This window comes from Pseudorasbora parva, chromosome 13 (genome assembly GCF_024679245.1).
Source record: "Pseudorasbora parva isolate DD20220531a chromosome 13, ASM2467924v1, whole genome shotgun sequence".
NCBI lineage: Eukaryota > Metazoa > Chordata > Actinopteri > Cypriniformes > Gobionidae > Pseudorasbora > Pseudorasbora parva.
Window position 1 is genome coordinate 44319160 of NC_090184.1, and position 18230 is coordinate 44337389.

An 18230-nucleotide genomic window follows, 5' to 3' on the forward strand; every position below is an offset into this window, starting at 1 on the left:
ACACACACACACACACACACACACTGTGAAGTAAATGAGTCTGTTACGGCTGCAGGTGTGACTGTCATCAGACTCCGAGTGTAATGTATTCACACACGCTTTAAATATTAAAGCAGTCTTTGACAGGACGTGTTCAGCGTGGACTCAGGATAGATAGATATGAGTGTGTGATCTCTCAGAGAACACACACACACTAAACACAAACTATACTGTACACTCCCCAAAGTCTAAGATTTGCCTACAATTTTATATATATATAAATGTCTGTGTACAATTTATTTATGATTATTTATTAATTGAACTATATAATTATTTTTTAATTGTTATGTGTGTGAGTGTATATATATGTATACATATACTTATCAGGCATAACATTATGACCTTTCTAATATTTTGTTGGTCCCCCTTTTGCTGACCCGTCGAGGCATGGACTCCTCTAGACCCCTGAAGGTGTGCCGTGGGATCTGGCACCAAGATGTTAGCAGCAGATCCTTTAAGTCCTGTAAGTTGTGAGGTAGGGCTTCCATGGATCGGACTTGTTTGTTTGATCTAGATCTGGAGAATTTGGAGGCCGAGTCAACGCCTCAAACTCGTTGTGCTCCTCAAACCATTCCTGAAGCGTTTGTGCTTTGTGTCAGGAGCATTATCCTGCTGGAAGTGCCACAGCCACCAGAATACCGTTTCCATCAAAGGCTGAAAATGGTCTCAGCAATGCTTAGGTAGGTGGAGCGTGTCAAAGTAACATCCACATGGATGGAGGACCCAAGGTTTCCCAGCAGAACATTGGCCAAAGCATCACACTGCCTCCGCCGGCTCGCCTTCTTCCCATAGTGCATCCTGGGGCCATGTGTTCCTCAGGTAAGCCATGCACACACACACACCCGGCCATACACGTGATGTAGAAGAACACGTGATTCCTCAGACCAGGCCACCTTCTTCCATTGCTCCGTGGTCTAGTTCTGATGCTCACGTGCTACTGTTGGTGCTTTCAGCGGGGTCAGGGGTCAGCATGGGCACCCTGACTGGTCAGCGGCTGTGCCGCCCCATACGCCTCAAACTGAGCTGCTCTGTGTATTCTGACAGCTTTCTATCAGAACCAGCATTAACTTCTGGAGCAGTTTGAGCTCCAGTAGCTCGTCTGTTTGATCGGACCCCACGGGCCAGCCTTCGCTCCCCACGGTCATCAATGAGCCTTGGCCGCCCATGACCCTGTGGCCGGTTCTCCACTGGTCCTTCCTTGGAGCACTTTTGATCCCATTTTTCCTGCTTCTAACACATCAACTCTGAGGACAAAATTTTCACTTGCTGCCTAATATATCCCACCCACTAACAGGAGCCGTGATGAAGAGATCATCAGTGTTATTCACCTATCATAATGTTATGCCTGATCGGTGGATATATAGTTTTAAAGCACATCAATTGGCTTGTTTAGATATAAATTAATGCAATATTTGTTTCATTTACAACTGTTTTACGGACATAAACACAAGACGAGTGTGAGGATTTGCTTTTACAGAAAATTTGTAGTAAAATCTTGAACCTGTCCTACATATGAGGACCTGTCATTATTTTCTATTGCCTTTAAGATTTTTTAAATAATTTGCTTAATGAATCATTAAAATCTAAAGAATCCAAAACTTAAAAATGAAGATGTCATAAGCTAATTTTCTCAAAATCTGTTTTAAGAAATTGCTACATTCCTGCCAATATACCTGCAGAAGTGTGGCCCTCACATGTTCACACGCAGAGAATCTTTTGATTTTTAATCACTGTAAATATGTCAGACAGAGTTTATTATGAAAATATGAAAAGTACATGTATTTTTTTTATAAATACTCTATAAATAATTGCCTGTTGTCATGGTAATACATCGCTCTGGTGATCCTCATGGTGACTCACCATTGTCGTGATCGATGTCTACAAGTTTGTCCAGAAAATCTTTGACGGACACCACACTGCAAAGGATGATGGGATGCAGAGGGGTCATCCACTGCTCCTTCCCATGACCCAACTGCAGCCCCAGATTCCCCACGCTCTGAAGAGCCTGAGAGAGAGAGAGAGAGAGAGAGAGAGAGAGAGAGAGAGAGAGAGAGAGAGAGAGAGATGTGATTTACCCGTTTACACTGATCATGTGACTTTGATAAAACTGTTCTGAAGGCGTGACTTCCTCAGAGTTGATGGCTGGTAGTGGTAAGTTTCAGAGGTGGACAATGTTCACAACTTCATAACTTGAGTAAATGTAAAAGTATATTACTCGGTTACAAGTGAAAGTTGTAAAAACAGATTTTTTAGTAAATAAAAATAAAATAAATAAAATAACTGTTTTCAAAAATACTGTACTTTTGAATTGTAAGTACTTTCAACGCATTATTTTATTATAGTTGTATAAATGCACATTATGCCATCATGGTTTAAGCCAATCAGTGACGCTCCATCTGACATACTAGCATACGACTAACTTAAACTCATTTAAATACTTGTAGAAAAGTTACAAAGCTCTTTATAAAGCTGCTGTCACTTTAAGAACGAATGCACGGATCCAATACACTGATACACATCTGATATTCTCACACTGTTCACCTTCACTGAAGACAGAATCAACTTTGTTTATGTGAATACTCCACAAAATGAGCATTTGGACATCCGTCTTCTTCCATTTTGCTCTAAACTATAAATCAGTGTTTAATAAATGCTGTGAAATCATTGAACTTCACGAGACTCTACAAGAGTGATTCCTGAAAGGCTTTCTGCAAAAACCCAAACACCTTTTAAAGAAGAAAAAAATCATCCTCTGACTTTCAGAGCTGCGACAGAAACGACTTTCGACTTCGAGGACCTTGATAGAAATGAAGAGGAGTAAAAAGTATGATATTTGTCTTTCAGATGTAGTGAAGTTAAAGTCATAAGTTTCCAGAAAAAATAATACTCCAGTAAAGTACAGATACTCAAAAAGTGAACTTAAGTACAGGACTCGAGTAAATGAGCTCAGTTACTGTCCAGCTCTGGTTAGTTCATAATCAAGTTCACTGTGACAGTATTCAGTCATTTTCTCGGTTCGCCAGCAGGTTTTTCCCAAGATCATTCTGCAACTCTTCGACTGATTCCTTATTTCCTGAGTTTATGCATGTCCTATAGAAACAGGACATATTGACAACTCTCTCAGTCTTTGTCTGCTTATTGTCACTGATTTATTTGGCCTTCAATTGGAGTCAGAAATCTCATAATCACATGACAAGCCGTATTATAATTGGGAAACTGAGTTCTAGAAGACACCCGAGGTGTGATGTCAGAAGGGGCGTGTCCATGTGACCAATGGTGGCAAATAAGTCAGTTGTGAATGGCAATGAATGATTTTGCTTAATTCATTTTCTGTGCTGTATTGCAATAATATTAAGGCATTATGTACGAAAGAGTTTTAAACTAGAAATGAAAAGTTAATTTCATGATTTATGTTTCATGCAAATTAATTATTTTGTTAGCTATCATGCATACAAAACGTGATTAAAGTTAAAAATTATACAAAAATAAACTTAAACTATAGTATAGAGTAATTATTTTTTCAACATGAATGCATGCATAAATAACTAAATGAAAATAATATAAAAACACAAATGTATATATAAACAATATTTAATATAATAAAATTAGGGTTTTTTTCCAACATCAATGAGTGCATGAATAAGTGACTAAAATGACATATAATAATAATAATAAATGTAAAATAAACAATATAGAAAATAATAAAATTATGCTTTGCTCAACATAAATGCATGCACAATTGAGTGAATGAAATGAAAATTATATAATAAATAAATATAGAATATAATTTAAAACAAAAATAGATTTCTTCCCAACATGAATGCATGCATAAATAAATAATGAAATTATTCAAACATAAATTAAAATAAGCAATATAATATATAATAAAAATGTAGATTTTTTTTCCCAACATGAATGCATGCATTAATAAATAATGAAAAGTAGATACACATAAATGTAAAATAAACCTTATTTAATATAATAGTTATGCTTTTTTTCAACATAAATATATGCATAAATAAGTGATTGAATGAAAATGATATCAAAATAAATGTAAAATATAAACAAAGAAATTAATAGAATTATGATTTTTCCAATATTAATGCATGCATAAGTGACTAAAATGAAAATTACATGCAATAAATGTAAAATAAACAATATGGAATAGTCAAATTTATGATTTTATGAAAAAAAAGTAAAAAAAAAACAATATATAGAATATAATAAAAAATGATGAATGCAACATGAATGCATGCATTTAATTGGCAAACATCTGTATCTGCTCATGAGTGGAAGATTATTTCAATTTTAAGTAAAAATAAACATGTGACTAAAATAAAGATGCATTTAAAACGTGAATCTAGAATTGTGTGTTACCTTAGCAAGCAGCAGTAGAGTTCTGCTGGTGCGCGTGTCGGCGTGATGGTCTCTCAGCTGGAAGAGTTTGGGCGTCAGAATGGCAGGAGCGAACAGACGCAGGAAGAAAAAGCCGCTGATGGCCAAATACTTCACATCCTACAAAAGAGAAACAGTGAATACAGCAAGGCAAGTTTATTTATACAGCAAATTTCATACACAATGGCAATTCAAAGTGCTTTACATAGAAATGAATTATTAGAAATAAGAATAACGTGTAAAAATAAAAATAGAAACAAGGATAATTAAAGCAGTTGTAAAGAGTGTGGTATATAAAATGGTGATAAATAGATCCCTATCTGCCTGATTTTCTAAATTCGCGTACCCCTATCTGAGATGGAGCAGGTTCACAATGGCCCTCATTTATCAAAAGTGCGTACACCAAATGTCCAGCGTACACCCAAACCCACGGTGACTTTGAGATTTATCAATATGGACGTTGGCGCACGGCACGCTCAAATCCTACGCCAGCTCAGGAGGTGGTGTACGCACGTTTGAGTTAGTGCGAAAATGCGCAGAAAAACGATTCCTAACACCACAAAACGCACTGACAAGATATGCTATATTATGACCCACTGTAAACAACAACAACAACATAATTATAAACTTCAGTGTTTATTTTTGTACAACATGGACTTCAATGTTTAATTTGTGTGATACCAAGCATTTGATTTGTAGGCATGTATTCCTCCAGTTGCGAGCCTGTGCGCTTTACCTGACCGCTCGGGGTTAGGCCGGAGACACTGCAAGCGTGGCGTTTCTGCTGCGTGTCAGCCGCGGGGCGGCTGCCTGCCGTTTTCTCTGTCTTTGCACACCAGAAGCGTGTCTGACGCGGCGCTGCTGCTGCTGGGAAGCCCTATACTTCATGTTAAATATAAATATATTGCCTTTTGATACAGCAAAGACAACGTTGACCATACATATGGTATTGACGGCAAAATAGGCTACAGAATATTTCGTTCTGTATTGACAGGTTTATTATTTCAAAATCGATAATTATGTTGTTTTTTATTATTACAAGTAGGCCTATATCTACATTTACGTTTACATTTACATTTACATTTATGCATTTGGCAGACGCTTTTATCCAAAGCGACTTACATTGCATTCAAGGTACACATTTTTACATTATTTACATTTCTTGCTTTCCCTGGGAATCGAACCCATGACCTTGGCGTTGCTAGCGCCATGCTCTACTAGTTGAGCTACAGGAAAGCTACAACATTTATGTTAACCTAAAGACTTTCAAACATGAAAATGTCATTTATTAATATATATTCGTGTCAAAATGGCATATAAACATCTTTTCCTATGCTATTTTGCCTAGAAACGCTTCCAACACGCTCGCGTGCCGCGTGAAAAATAGGCGTCTCTTCTATTTGAAGCATGCACGCGTTTTCCGCGCGGCTTGGCGCAGGCAGTATGTAAGCTCTAACCGGTTAACATGGGAGCCGAAAATAAAAACAGACACGCCACGCAGCCGAGACGCTCACGGCACGCTTGCAGTGTGTCCCCGGCCTTAGGCCCAGCAGCTGCGCACGCACTGGGACTGAAAATAATTCAGACTGCCAAAATAATAAAATTGACATTCTTCTTCTTTTAAATAATAATAATAATAAAATAAATAATAACGACATTCTTCTTCTAAATAACAATAAGCGTCATTAATAATACAAATCATAATAATAAGAAGAATCTTACAAATTGTCATGCAATTATTAATGTGAATGAATGGTCCTCCACATCACATCATCATCACTATCGTTCTCAACCTCCACACTATTAACAGTACTCGTAATTTAGGTCCACATTGTGTTTTTGTGGGCCTTTATTCACACTCTTTAAACTCCCAAATAAAACAATTTCGCTTTTTTCCACTTCCCTGGTGATGGTCTCGATGGGTGCGTCTCAATCATCTCACTAGTCCACTAGTCAGGGCACTGATCAGGGAGTCAGCACATTGACTTATGTCCTAATCAGTGCCCTGACTAGTGGACTAGTGAGATGATTGAGCGCGCCCGATCTCCACGTCGGAGAAGTTTCGCTTCTTTGCCGTCTTCTGTTTGTCCATGCCATAAAATGAGGGCGTGTTAGGGAGACTTGAATATATAGGGGCGTGTTATTCTAATGACGATCGGTTTCAGCCGCAGCATTTATCAAGGGCAGGTATTGCGTACACCTGGATTGCAGAGGTGCGAACAGCTTCATAAATCAGGCGGTGAGAGGAGTGTAAGCATAATCTAACGCCAACATATACACCCGTTTCTACGCAAGATTGATAAATGAGGGCCAATGTCTCCTGGACCTTACAAGTCGGTCCAAGTTGGTCTCCTGTAGGGGACGTTACCTTTGCCCCGCAGGGCCTCCTCTTTAAAGACAACAAAAAAAGAAAAGAAAAAAATCGAGACTTTTCCATGTACTGCTTTGGACTTGTCTGCTCATTATGTGTGAGGATGTCTCTCTCTCTTCGTTTAAAGGGTTAGTTCACCCAAAAATGAAATGTCTGTCATTAACTCCTCCCCCTAATGTCGCTCCACACCCGTAAGACCTCCGTTCATCTTCACACACAGTTTAAGATATTTTATATTTAGTCCGAGAGTGTATGCAAGTGTATGCACACTATACTGTCCATGTCCAGAAAGGGAATAAAAACATCATCACAGTAGTCCATATGAGACATCAGTGGGTTAATTAGAGTCTCTTGAAGCGTCCAAAATACATTTGGGTCCAAAAATAACAAAAACTACGACTTTATTCAGCACTGTCTTCTCTTCTGAGTTTGTATTCAATCTTCGTTTGCGACTGCGCAGTGTTATCTGGAGCGCGAGCTTCGTTTATAGTCTGAGGGAGAGATTGAAAACAGACCCGGAAGAGAAGACAATGCTGAATAAAGTCGTAGTTTTTGTTATTTTTGGACCCAAATGTATTTTGGATGCTTCAAGAGACTCTAATTAACCCACTGATGTCTCATATGGACTACTGTGATGATGTTTTTATTCCCTTTCTGGACATGGACAGTATAGTGTGCATACACTTTCACTGGAGGAACTAAATATAAAATATTAAGCTGTGTTCTGAAGATGAACGGAGGTCTTACGGGTGTGGAACGACATTAGGGGGAGGAGTTAATGATATCATTTTCATTTTTGGGTGAACTAACCCTTTTTTAGACACGGAATCGACAAGACTGCAGTTTCTACTGTGCGACTGATTTTTACTAATTTTCTCTCTCTCTCTCTCTCTCTCTCTCTCTCTCTCTCTCTCTCTCTCTCTCTCTCTTCATCATCATCACTCGGATGAAGTCCTCACCTCGTTCTCCGGTTCTGGAAACTGCTCCTCAACTCGTTTATGGAGCTGTTTGAACACGACCCTCATCACAGGAGGACACTGGGACACTGAGTTCACGATGGCCTCCATGATGCTGGTCAGGTACGTCTGAAGCAGCCCGACGCTGCTCTCTCTGACCTCCGCCTCCGTCGCGGAGCCTTTAAATGATATACGTCTGGAAAGAGAGAAGTATTTAGGGTTAGGGTTTCATTTCAGGGTTAGTTCACCTAAAAATAAAAAAGTCGGTCCAAATCCCTAAGACTTTAGTTCATCTTTGAAACACAAATGAAGACATTTTTAAAAAAAATTCTAAGACATTTCTGTCCCTCCATTGACAGTTACGCAACTACCACTTTGATGCTTCAAGAAGTTCATAAAGAGATCGCAAATGCATATAAATCAAAATTAAATTAAAGTCGGTGGAGTTTCACCCGCACACTATAAACCCTAACGCTCAAAATAATGAATTGGTTTGAGTAGAGCCAACTCAAATAAAACAAATGAGTTCAATCAAATTAACTTTTATGAGTATTTTTTCCCCCTACTATGGTAGTCAATGGGACTCAAAATCTGCTTATATACAAACATTCCTCCAAATATCTTCCTTTGTGTTCAGCAGAAGAAAGAAATTCATGCAGGTTTGGAACAACTTGAGGAAGAGTAAATGATGACAGAATTTTACATTTTAGGTGAACTATCCCTTTAAATTTAACTGAAACTGGGCTGGGATTTATATTTCCCAGAATGCTTTGCCATGACACTTAAAAGGGACAGTAAATGCTAAAATTAAGCCTTATATATGCTGCGTCCCAATTCGCCTACTTATACAACGTCCTAAAAGTATGTACTCTTTTTGTGAAGAAAATAAAGATAATTTTGAGTGTGTAGCAGAAGATTAGGCAAGCTTTGGGACATATTACTTCGCCATCTTTAACGGACTGTGTTGCTTAGTTACGTGCATCCCATCACTGTTTAAATTGCCCTGTCAATCATCATCCCAGTCAAAATCCTCCACATTCAGTTTAATCTCCTAACGTATCAGAGAAATGTAGTCGCATGTTGATCTGCCATGTGTGTGTCTTTAATGCAGAGACTCTCCTTGTGTGTTTAAATATAATGATGCATTTAAAAGCTATGACCATCTTTAGAAAAGTTATCAATGCTGCAGGTGAAATATAATGTGGCTAACACTGAATAAATATATTTTCGTAAGGTTAAATACTGATAATTGATCACTCAAACCCCTTTATCTAAACCTCTCTACATAACCGCTGAACTTGCACATCCTCCATTTCTGTAGTTTTTAACACTTTTTATTCATATTTGTAGTTCTAATCGAATCCTCGTCCAACTCGCAGGATTCTAACCGGAAATGGTAGACCATCTGGGTACCTTTGAACACTCATTTCAACATACTAAGATTTGGGACATACTAATTCAATTTTTATAATTTAGGACGGATAGTATGCAAATTGGGATGCACCAGCTGACAGCAACAGATATGGGGAAAAAAGTTCCTGGGACAAACTATTCGGGGGTAATTTCAGTGGACACAGGGCTTATGTTTAAACAGACTGAATTTGTGACAGAAAATTAATTTTTTGGGTGAACTATCCCTTAAGGTACTTTTTTTTTTCAAGTATCTGAGTTTTTTTTTCTTTTTCTATTCATCAAAAAATCCTGAAAAATCAAACGCATCACAGTTTCCACAAAAATATTTAAAAACAAGCAGCCATTATCGGGGCCAAGCGCAAGAAAAGCAAACAAGGAAGCCAGCAGCAGACCAACTGCAAAAATAAGTAAAGACATTTGGAGACAATTTATAAGCAAAAAAAAGAGATAATTACATGTTTTGTTTATTTATAGCGCCACCAAGTGGCACAATCATACCAATTTTTTTGTGTGTCCTCGGAGTGAGCCCATAGAAGTGTGTGTCAATTTTGGTGGAAATATCTCATTTTGTTTTGGAGTTATAGACATTTATGTGAAAAAACACATACAAAATGTCTGACACATGACTTTGATTGGATTTTACTACCCCTTACTATCAATATTTTGAGATTTGGGCATTGGCATATCGCTATCGACCTATGTTTCCGATTTTCTGACGCTGGTTTCGTCTCGATCGGACTAGCGGTTTCCAAGATATCAGCGAATGTTTTATAAGCACTTAATTACCACTCTGCACAAACCGTACATCGAAACCTGGCAAATTTGGTATCGTTGGACTCAGCAAGGATTCAGGAGTACAAAAAATCAAAATATCTCAATCACACTTAAAGTTATAAGCGTTTGGAAAAAAAAATTCTCCACTAGGTGGCGCTGTTTTGAAACTTCTCAGGCTACTTCAGGGCATCGTGGTGATGACCCATACCAAGTTTCGTAACGATCCGTTCATGCATTCGTCAAATACAGCATTTTAGCACATAATTCAAAATGGCCGACGCCCAAAATGGCCAACATGGTAAAGTCTGATATCCTTCGATTCGGCATGATGCCCTGAATCTAATGAGACCAATTTTATGATATTTGGATAAACGGTTCAGAAGTTATAAGCCAAAAGAGCCATTTTTGCTATCTCCTGACCAGTAGGTGGCGCTGCGCCGAAACGCTGCATGTTGCCTCAAGTCATGCTTGTGATGACACGTACCAAGTTTGGTTTGAATACGACAAAGCGTTGTGGAGATATAGCCTTTAGTGTGTTTTCGCACGCGCTACGTAAAATTTGTTCGCACGTTAATCAAAAACGATTTGACGAATCAACTTGAATTCCATAACTTTTTGTCACCATTGTCTGACGATAATCTGGTTCAATTTTCGTGTAAATCGGACAAACGGCCTAGGACTAGTTCGAAAAAGTTGGTTTTGCATTCGAATCGGCTTAAGCCAAGGAATCAGAGGAAAAATAATTTTGTTTCTATCCCTTATGGTTCAAAAGTTATTAGCATAAACATGAGTGAAACTTTGGACAGTTGGTGGCGCTAGAGGGAATGGTTTAGAGACTCCAAATTGGGTGTGGTTACTATTAGTAAAGACTTCTACCAGTGTACCAAATTTCATAACTTTCCCGCAAACGGTTCCATGGGCTGCCATAGACTTCCATGGCGGAATAATAATAATAAGAAATCATACGATTTCAATAGGTGCCTCCGCACCTTCGGTGCTTGGCCCCTAAAAACACTGATAATAATCATAAATGTGTGTTGATCATCATAATCCTCATCTGAGAATGATTAGTGAAGGATCATGTGACACTGAAGACTGGAGTAATGATGATAAATTCAGCTTTGATCACAGGAATAAATCACACTTTACTATATATTCACATATGATTTACATTATAATAATATTTCAGAATGTTACTGTATTTTTGATCAAATAAATAGTGAGCAGAAGAGACTCCAAACTACTGATATGGTAGTGTATATAATATATCTCAAATATTACCTGAAACCTGGAGCGCTTTTGTGCTCGGTGACATTTCACATGTGGTAAAATCTCGCTATTCATAGATCTAAAAGCCACCAAAAGAGGCAAAGTTTGTAGAGTTCACTGCTGTTACCTGGCAACACGTCTCTCCTGCAGGTATTTTTTGATAATATGCTGTGTGAATTATCTTCTGTTGTGTATATGTTGTGTTATGAACTCGCACCTGGAGCGGTTGAGGTCTATCTTGCAGGGATCCAACTCGACGTATTTCCTTTCCTCAAAGATCCGGTTGATTATGGGCTTCAGAACCTCATGTAGATACAGCATCCCGACAGCCTGGCACACACCAAACCCTCTTACTATCACTCACACGTTTTAAACACAAGATTATATTTCAGATGAAGATATACACACACCTTCATGAACTGCTCCATGGCTTTGGAGGCCAGTGAGTTGGAGCGGAAGAGTGTGTTTGGATCAGCTATTGGGGAGAAACAGAAAACAACTTCTGTCTGTGTGTTTCTCAAACGTTTCAGTCTTATGTTCCTCCAGAATGAAATCTGCCTTTGTCTGCTGTCCATGCGCAGATATTCTACTATGATTGTCATCCACACAGAAGAGTAAATATCCATATAAATGTGCAAAATTAAATCTATCCAAATGTTATTTATTTATTTACAACTAGAAGAAAAATCAATGTTTCCCCAGTGCTACAGTGCACTTAAATTAACACTTGCACACTGCAAAAAATGCTCTTCTTACTTAGTAATGTTGCCTTTTCCTAGTCTGAATATCTAACAATTCTTAAATCAAGATGCATTTACTAAATAAGTAAAATGACATTAGATATTTTTTCTTGTTTTGTTGAAAATAAAATCAAAATGAAGTGAGTTTTTGCTTAAAACAGGCAAAATGATCTGCCAATGGGGTGATAAAAATAATCTTATTTCTGATTGAATTCTTGTTTCTTGATTCCGTCAGGAATAGAAATAGGATCTTGATCCTCCGTCATATGGAATTGACTTGAGAACTTAAAGCTACACTGTGTAACTTTTTTAGTTTATTCTTAGCTAAAAACACTTAGTTCTTTCAAAAATATATGTGCTCATTAATGTATATTTACTTCTTTCAAGTAATAAAGTATTCTCGTAAGTTTATAATATGCCGTTGAAAACACATACGGGTGAGGGGTTCGAATGCCGGTCGCCATGTTGCTCCTCCATCTTGAAAGTACATTAGCCAAAGAGGGACATACCCGACATACGACTTTCGCATTTTAACACTCGATGGCACCGTGTCGAATGTGAAGAGGGGGCTTGCCGTGTTAATCTTGGACTAAATCGGCCACCGTAGGAGTTAAAACGAAATCAGAATTGAGAGGAACAGAAACTAGGGGTGCGTTCACACTTGTAGTTCGGTTAGTTCGGTTAGTTTGGTCCAGACCAAAAAACAAAAACAAAACATATAGTCCTGGTCCGCTTAGCGTTGACACTGGCATTTTTACCAGCAAACCTAAAGTTACCGAACCAAAGGCTCAGGGAGACGCTCACAACCTGATTGGTCGGCTTATATGATGCATATCTCACTTACCGAACATTCAAAACAACGCTGTGTGCGGATTAAACGCCATCATTTTATGCGTGTACATATGGCATTATTTACCCACTGAGAACTCATGAAGAGCTCATATAATGTTCAAAACATTCAAAACAGCTCCAGGATTTCCTCCGTTGTGCAGAAGAGACGGCCGTTCTGTTGTCTGTACCGACTAATGGGCAACACAGGAACTTTGATGAGAAGAGCCAGGTGTGCTTTTTGAGCGTTTTTCTAGCATTTTCGAAACACGCTCGTCGGACCAAATATTGATGAGGCTCTTCCTCGTTGGTCTACGTTTGCCCTCTAACGTTAACGTTACTCATTCTGGATACACCGATCTTTCCGCATCGTCAAATCAGCTGACTATGCGTCGCATCTTGTGACATTATGTCCTGTTTTTGGTTCGTTTACATGTCTTTGGTCCGTGTTGCGTTCATATATCAATCGAACCGCTCCAGAGTTCGTTTGGAAGCGGACCGAGACTCATCTTTTTAGCGCTCTCGGTCCGCTTGTTTGGTGCGCACCAGGGTTCGGATGGCAGCGTTCACATGTGTTCAAATGAACCGCACTAAACGAGCAACCGCACCAGGGTTCGTTTTAATCCAACCAAACATGACAAGAGTGAACGCACTCTAATATTCACTGGATGGTCATATACCTTTACACCGCTAGATGGGGGAAAATATCACATAGTGTAGCTTTTAACATGGGGCTCAATGAGATTCTGCTCCCTTCTGGAGCCTGCCTCTAGTGGCCAGTTGAGGAATTACAGGTTACATTACTTCCGTTTTGGCTTCAAGAGAGATCGCAGGAGGTTGCTGCTTGGTGCGAACCATAGACTGTAAAAAAATATGGACGTAGTATCCGTGACATCACCCATAGGATTCTGATAAGCCGTTCTGAAGCTTAAAGTAGGGGCGAGCTGGGCGTTGCCATCTTGTGAACGAGTCATCGCGTGTCACTCCCGAATAACAGAAAATGGGCAAAAAGGCGGGATGTGCGCGGAGCTGAGGTGACGCAATGACTATAGACGGCAGATAAATGGCTATCCACTTGTAACCACGCCCTTAATTATGCAGAACTTTAAGGCTTTATATAATGTAAACGAATGAGTTATAAAAAAATTCACCCCCCTCACAGTTGTCATGAAGATCAAAATTAGCCTTATAAGCCAAAACCACAATTTGTACCAAGCTGTAAACATGTTTTTTTCTGCTTTAAAGTTGAGAATTTTAACATGGGGCTCAATGAGATTCTGCTCCCTTCTGGAGCCTGTCCCTAGTGGCCAGTCGATGAATTGCAGGTTACATTACTTCCGTATTGGCTTCAAGAGAGATCGCGGGAGGTTGCCCCTTGGTGCGAACCCACCGCCCACGTGCGAGTTGAAAACATGCGGAAATAGCTCCCTCTGCTGGCTGTAGTCTTTAGCATCTGGCCAAACATTTTACCGATGACCCAAATCGACGATATTTGACGATGTCAAATACAATTCATAAATCTCTCATCTCAGGGGGATATGAGAGGGGGGAGCACGATCATTCAAATATACTCCAGGGTTTCTACTGATAGAAAGCCATATGTTAATCGCTGAAGTAACCCTTTAATCTAGTACGAGCTCACGGGTGGGAAGTCACGGGTTTAACGGCCGTTCCAGTGCACTTCCACGGGCAGATGGTCGGAAAAACACGGGTTGCCTGGAACGCGGCATTAGTATACAGTTTTGATTGGTGGCGTGGTTCTGTTCTAGGCAAGAACTTGCTGTGTTGTTTTTTTTTTTCCTTTTCAATTGTTGCACTTTGAGATTATTCGAAATGAAAAGTGAGTTATAAATAAAATCTATTATTATTATCACTGCAGCCTAACGTGGATAAGATCAGGGAGAGCAGCACAAATGGGGAAAAAATCCAAATCAAACAAGAACTTGTTTATCAAATGTTTAGATTTCTGTTCTAGAAATATATGCAAATTAGTGCATATTTAATTAGCATAGTTAATTTGCATATCTAAATATCACATTTCAGAATACTTGTAATGCAAGACAATTGTTTTAATGTACTTTGATTAATCACCTAGGGAAAGTATGATGATTTCTAATTTTTAGTGCAAGACCACAGGCAAATAGATAGTTATCAAAAGTATTATTCGTTATATTTGAGTCAATAATCATGGTTTCATATGGTTGACGCCTGATTTAGGCACATTGAAACTCTATCCAGTTGAATTTGTTATAATTGTTAGAAACTTGTACGTCTATTTTCTCCCGTCGTCCTCTTTCATCGAAACATTCCCATCTTATGATTGTTCCATTTCCTTTTGAAGCTGCATCCTGTGGAGTTGCTATGGAAACTTGGGCCCTTTTGTTTGTCATCAGTGCGGCACAAACGCAACATAAAACACCAGCCGAGTGTGAAAAACCCACGCGCTCCTAGAATCACACACACAACATCATTAATGAGAGAAGAGAAGTTCGGAGATGACTTCATGGTGGCGAGGGGAGCTGTGTGTAAATATAGCTGGACTAAAGTCGTCACGTCGCCTACACACAGGAAAACTGCTAATCAAACACACACACACACACACGTTTGTTTTTGTGAAATGTGGGGACATTCCATAGGCGTAATGGTTTTTATACTGTACAAACTGTATTTTTTATCTCCCTACACTGCCCCTGCCCCTAAACCTACCCATCACACACACACACACACACACACACACACACACACACACACACACACACACACACACACAGTCCCTAAACCTACCCATCACAGGAAACATTCTTCATTTTGACATTCTCAAAAAAACTCCTCCTGTGTGATTTATAAGCCTTTTGAAAAGTGGGGACATGGGTAATGTCCTCATATTTCACCCTCTCATACCTGTGTCATACCCATGGCATTATACACATTTGTGTCCTGATATTTCACAAGAACAAACACATACACGCTCGTGCACACACACACACACACACACACACGTACTGGTGTTGTGGACCTCTCTGGTGTTGAGATAGTCCAGGAACGGCACGACCAGGCCTTGACCCAAATAGATCTTCACAAGCGTCATGGCCACGTCCTGCCGAGTCTCCACCGTCGTGACCTCTTCCAGCAGGGTCAGAGGTGTGGGATCATTGACCTGACAGCAGTGGGAAAAATTCACGATTTAAAGAGGCTGTATCATTAGGGTTGGGTTTTTTACGATACCGGTGCCAAACCGGTACTTTTAAAACGGTACCAGTGCCTAAAAGGTGCCTGAACCAATACTTTTAAAAAAGAGCCACAAAATGGCGGTGGAAGACATTAAAGAATGGCTTTTTATTGATTTTTAAAAAAAAATCTTTAAATTGAACAATTTATTAAAAGTCAAGTTCAACTATACTTATATAAATATAAATAGATACAAAACACAAGTTACTTAACAAATTCACAGTAAAAGCTAAGCCACCTAACCCGACTACAATAGGCCTAATTTAACACTAAATAAGTTACAGCACTAATACGAGTGATATTACAGCATTAATAACAGCAAACTAGTCTGTATTCTTGGTCTGCTAAAAACCAGCTTCAATGTTCAGTATTATTTTGCAGAAATATGACCATACTCTCTGGCTAAATATTTTTTAATATTTATTGTTTCCATGGCGACACGTCATGCTTCTCACATGACACAGCAGCCACAATAGCGCTGTATGACAGCTCATCTGTATCGGTTTTATTTCTTTTTTATTTAAAATATTCACAAACTTGTTACAGGGTATCTGCAGGTTTCACCAAGTCAAATTTAAGACTTTTTAAGACCATTATGAATAAAATTTAAGACCTATGACGCAATAAAAAAAACATGCATAGGAAATGCAGAATCACTCAATTACGGTACTTAAACTTATATTATTTAATTTATTTAAATTGAACAAAGTATTAGTACACTTATTATTCATAGCTCAATCCCACCAGGATTAGCGCATATATATATATATATACATACATATGTATATATATATATATATATATATACATACATATGTATATATATACATATATATACATATATATATATATATATATATATATATATATATATATATATATATATATATTATATATATATATATATATATATATATATATATATATATATATATATATATATATATATATATATATATATATATATATATATATATATATATAAAATTGACCAAAATTAGTTTTTATTGTGGTGATCACTTCCATAGATTTGCAAACATTTTTTTTTATATATATATAATTAGGATGCAACATTAACCATATTATTATGTTAGATGCACAATAGTCACACTTGGCAATAAAACTGACAAAATGCATGAATCTTGTTTGTGTTTAGAAAGAAAAAAAAGGTGGTTCAGTTGTGTGCTATCTATCTTTAATAACACGATCACTTGGGGTGGGAAATATGACCAAAATCTTAAAAGTAAACCACAGCAATAATTGCTTAATATAAGTAAAAAGTTTTCAAGTAATTACGTAATCGGTCAGTAATAAAATTTATACTTATAAACAAATGACAATAGGACAAATAAATACAACATAAAGATGCATATCTACAAAGAGGAACACCCACCCGTTTTTAGAAATAGGGCTTATTCAACTTCTTTAGACATTTAGATATGTGGGCAAATGCATTTGTCTCAGTGCATGCATCGTTTTAGTTTGGCAGGGTCACCGCTAGCTTAGCTTAATTAGTTTGCTTTCACTTTGAGAACTTACTAATGCGCAGATCTAGTGCATACTGACACGTCCCAAACTTTTTAATTCAAATCAGGATATAGACATATGCATAATAATATGTATTTGATCGTTCTAGAGTAACGCTAGGCTAATGAGCCTAGAAATAACACATTCAATACACTCGCGCGAGCGCTGACAGGCAGCAAACACACGCAGCCTGACATTGGAGTTCGGAGTTTACATCACTGTTATTAACTCTTTTTAGTGCAATCGGGAATATTATACTTTTATTTGGTCATTAAGCAAGATGGTGAGAAAGATTCGCCTTCGCGTTCACGATCGCGGAACTGCAAGAACCGTCAGAGTCAGCCATAGGACTCTGAAGAAATCCGTCTGTAGGGTACGATCAGAAAGAGGCTCGTGCCAATAACACGAAAGCTGATTGGCTGCAATATAAGTGACATGCTTGTCTAATTTGTAGTTGTAATAGAGCGAACACTAGTTGGTCAAGCGAAAGAAAGAACTACAAACACCACGAAACAAACACACACACACACACACACACATGCTCGCGTGCTGCGGAAGGCAAGAGCGTTTCAGGTAGCGTTACATGGACGTAGGAAAATTAAGACCTGTTTAACATTATTTAAGACCTAGAACGCAATGCTTCTGCGAATTTAAGACTTTTTAAGGTCTTATATTTTGATTTTGAAATTT

At 38.2% G+C, this 18230-nt stretch overlaps 1 protein-coding gene and 1 non-coding gene across 7 annotated transcripts in view; both read right to left on the reverse strand.

Moving 5' to 3' along the window:
• LOC137039235 (rasGAP-activating-like protein 1) overlaps nt 1-18230 on the reverse strand; it is a 60743-nt gene that overhangs the window by 11658 nt on the left and 30855 nt on the right. For all 6 annotated transcript variants that reach the window (XM_067414555.1, XM_067414556.1, XM_067414557.1 and 3 more), the window contains 6 exons: nt 15789-15942; nt 11628-11692; nt 11435-11547; nt 7765-7957; nt 4417-4554; nt 1900-2044 (listed from right to left, as the gene is read on the reverse strand). In XM_067414555.1, the coding sequence (XP_067270656.1) occupies nt 1900-2044; nt 4417-4554; nt 7765-7957; nt 11435-11547; nt 11628-11692; nt 15789-15942 (808 nt within the window). The remainder of the gene's footprint in view (nt 1-1899; nt 2045-4416; nt 4555-7764; nt 7958-11434; nt 11548-11627; nt 11693-15788; nt 15943-18230) is intronic.
• trnaa-agc (transfer RNA alanine (anticodon AGC)) lies at nt 5598-5672 on the reverse strand. Its single transcript has one exon. It is a non-coding gene; the product is annotated as a tRNA-Ala (tRNA).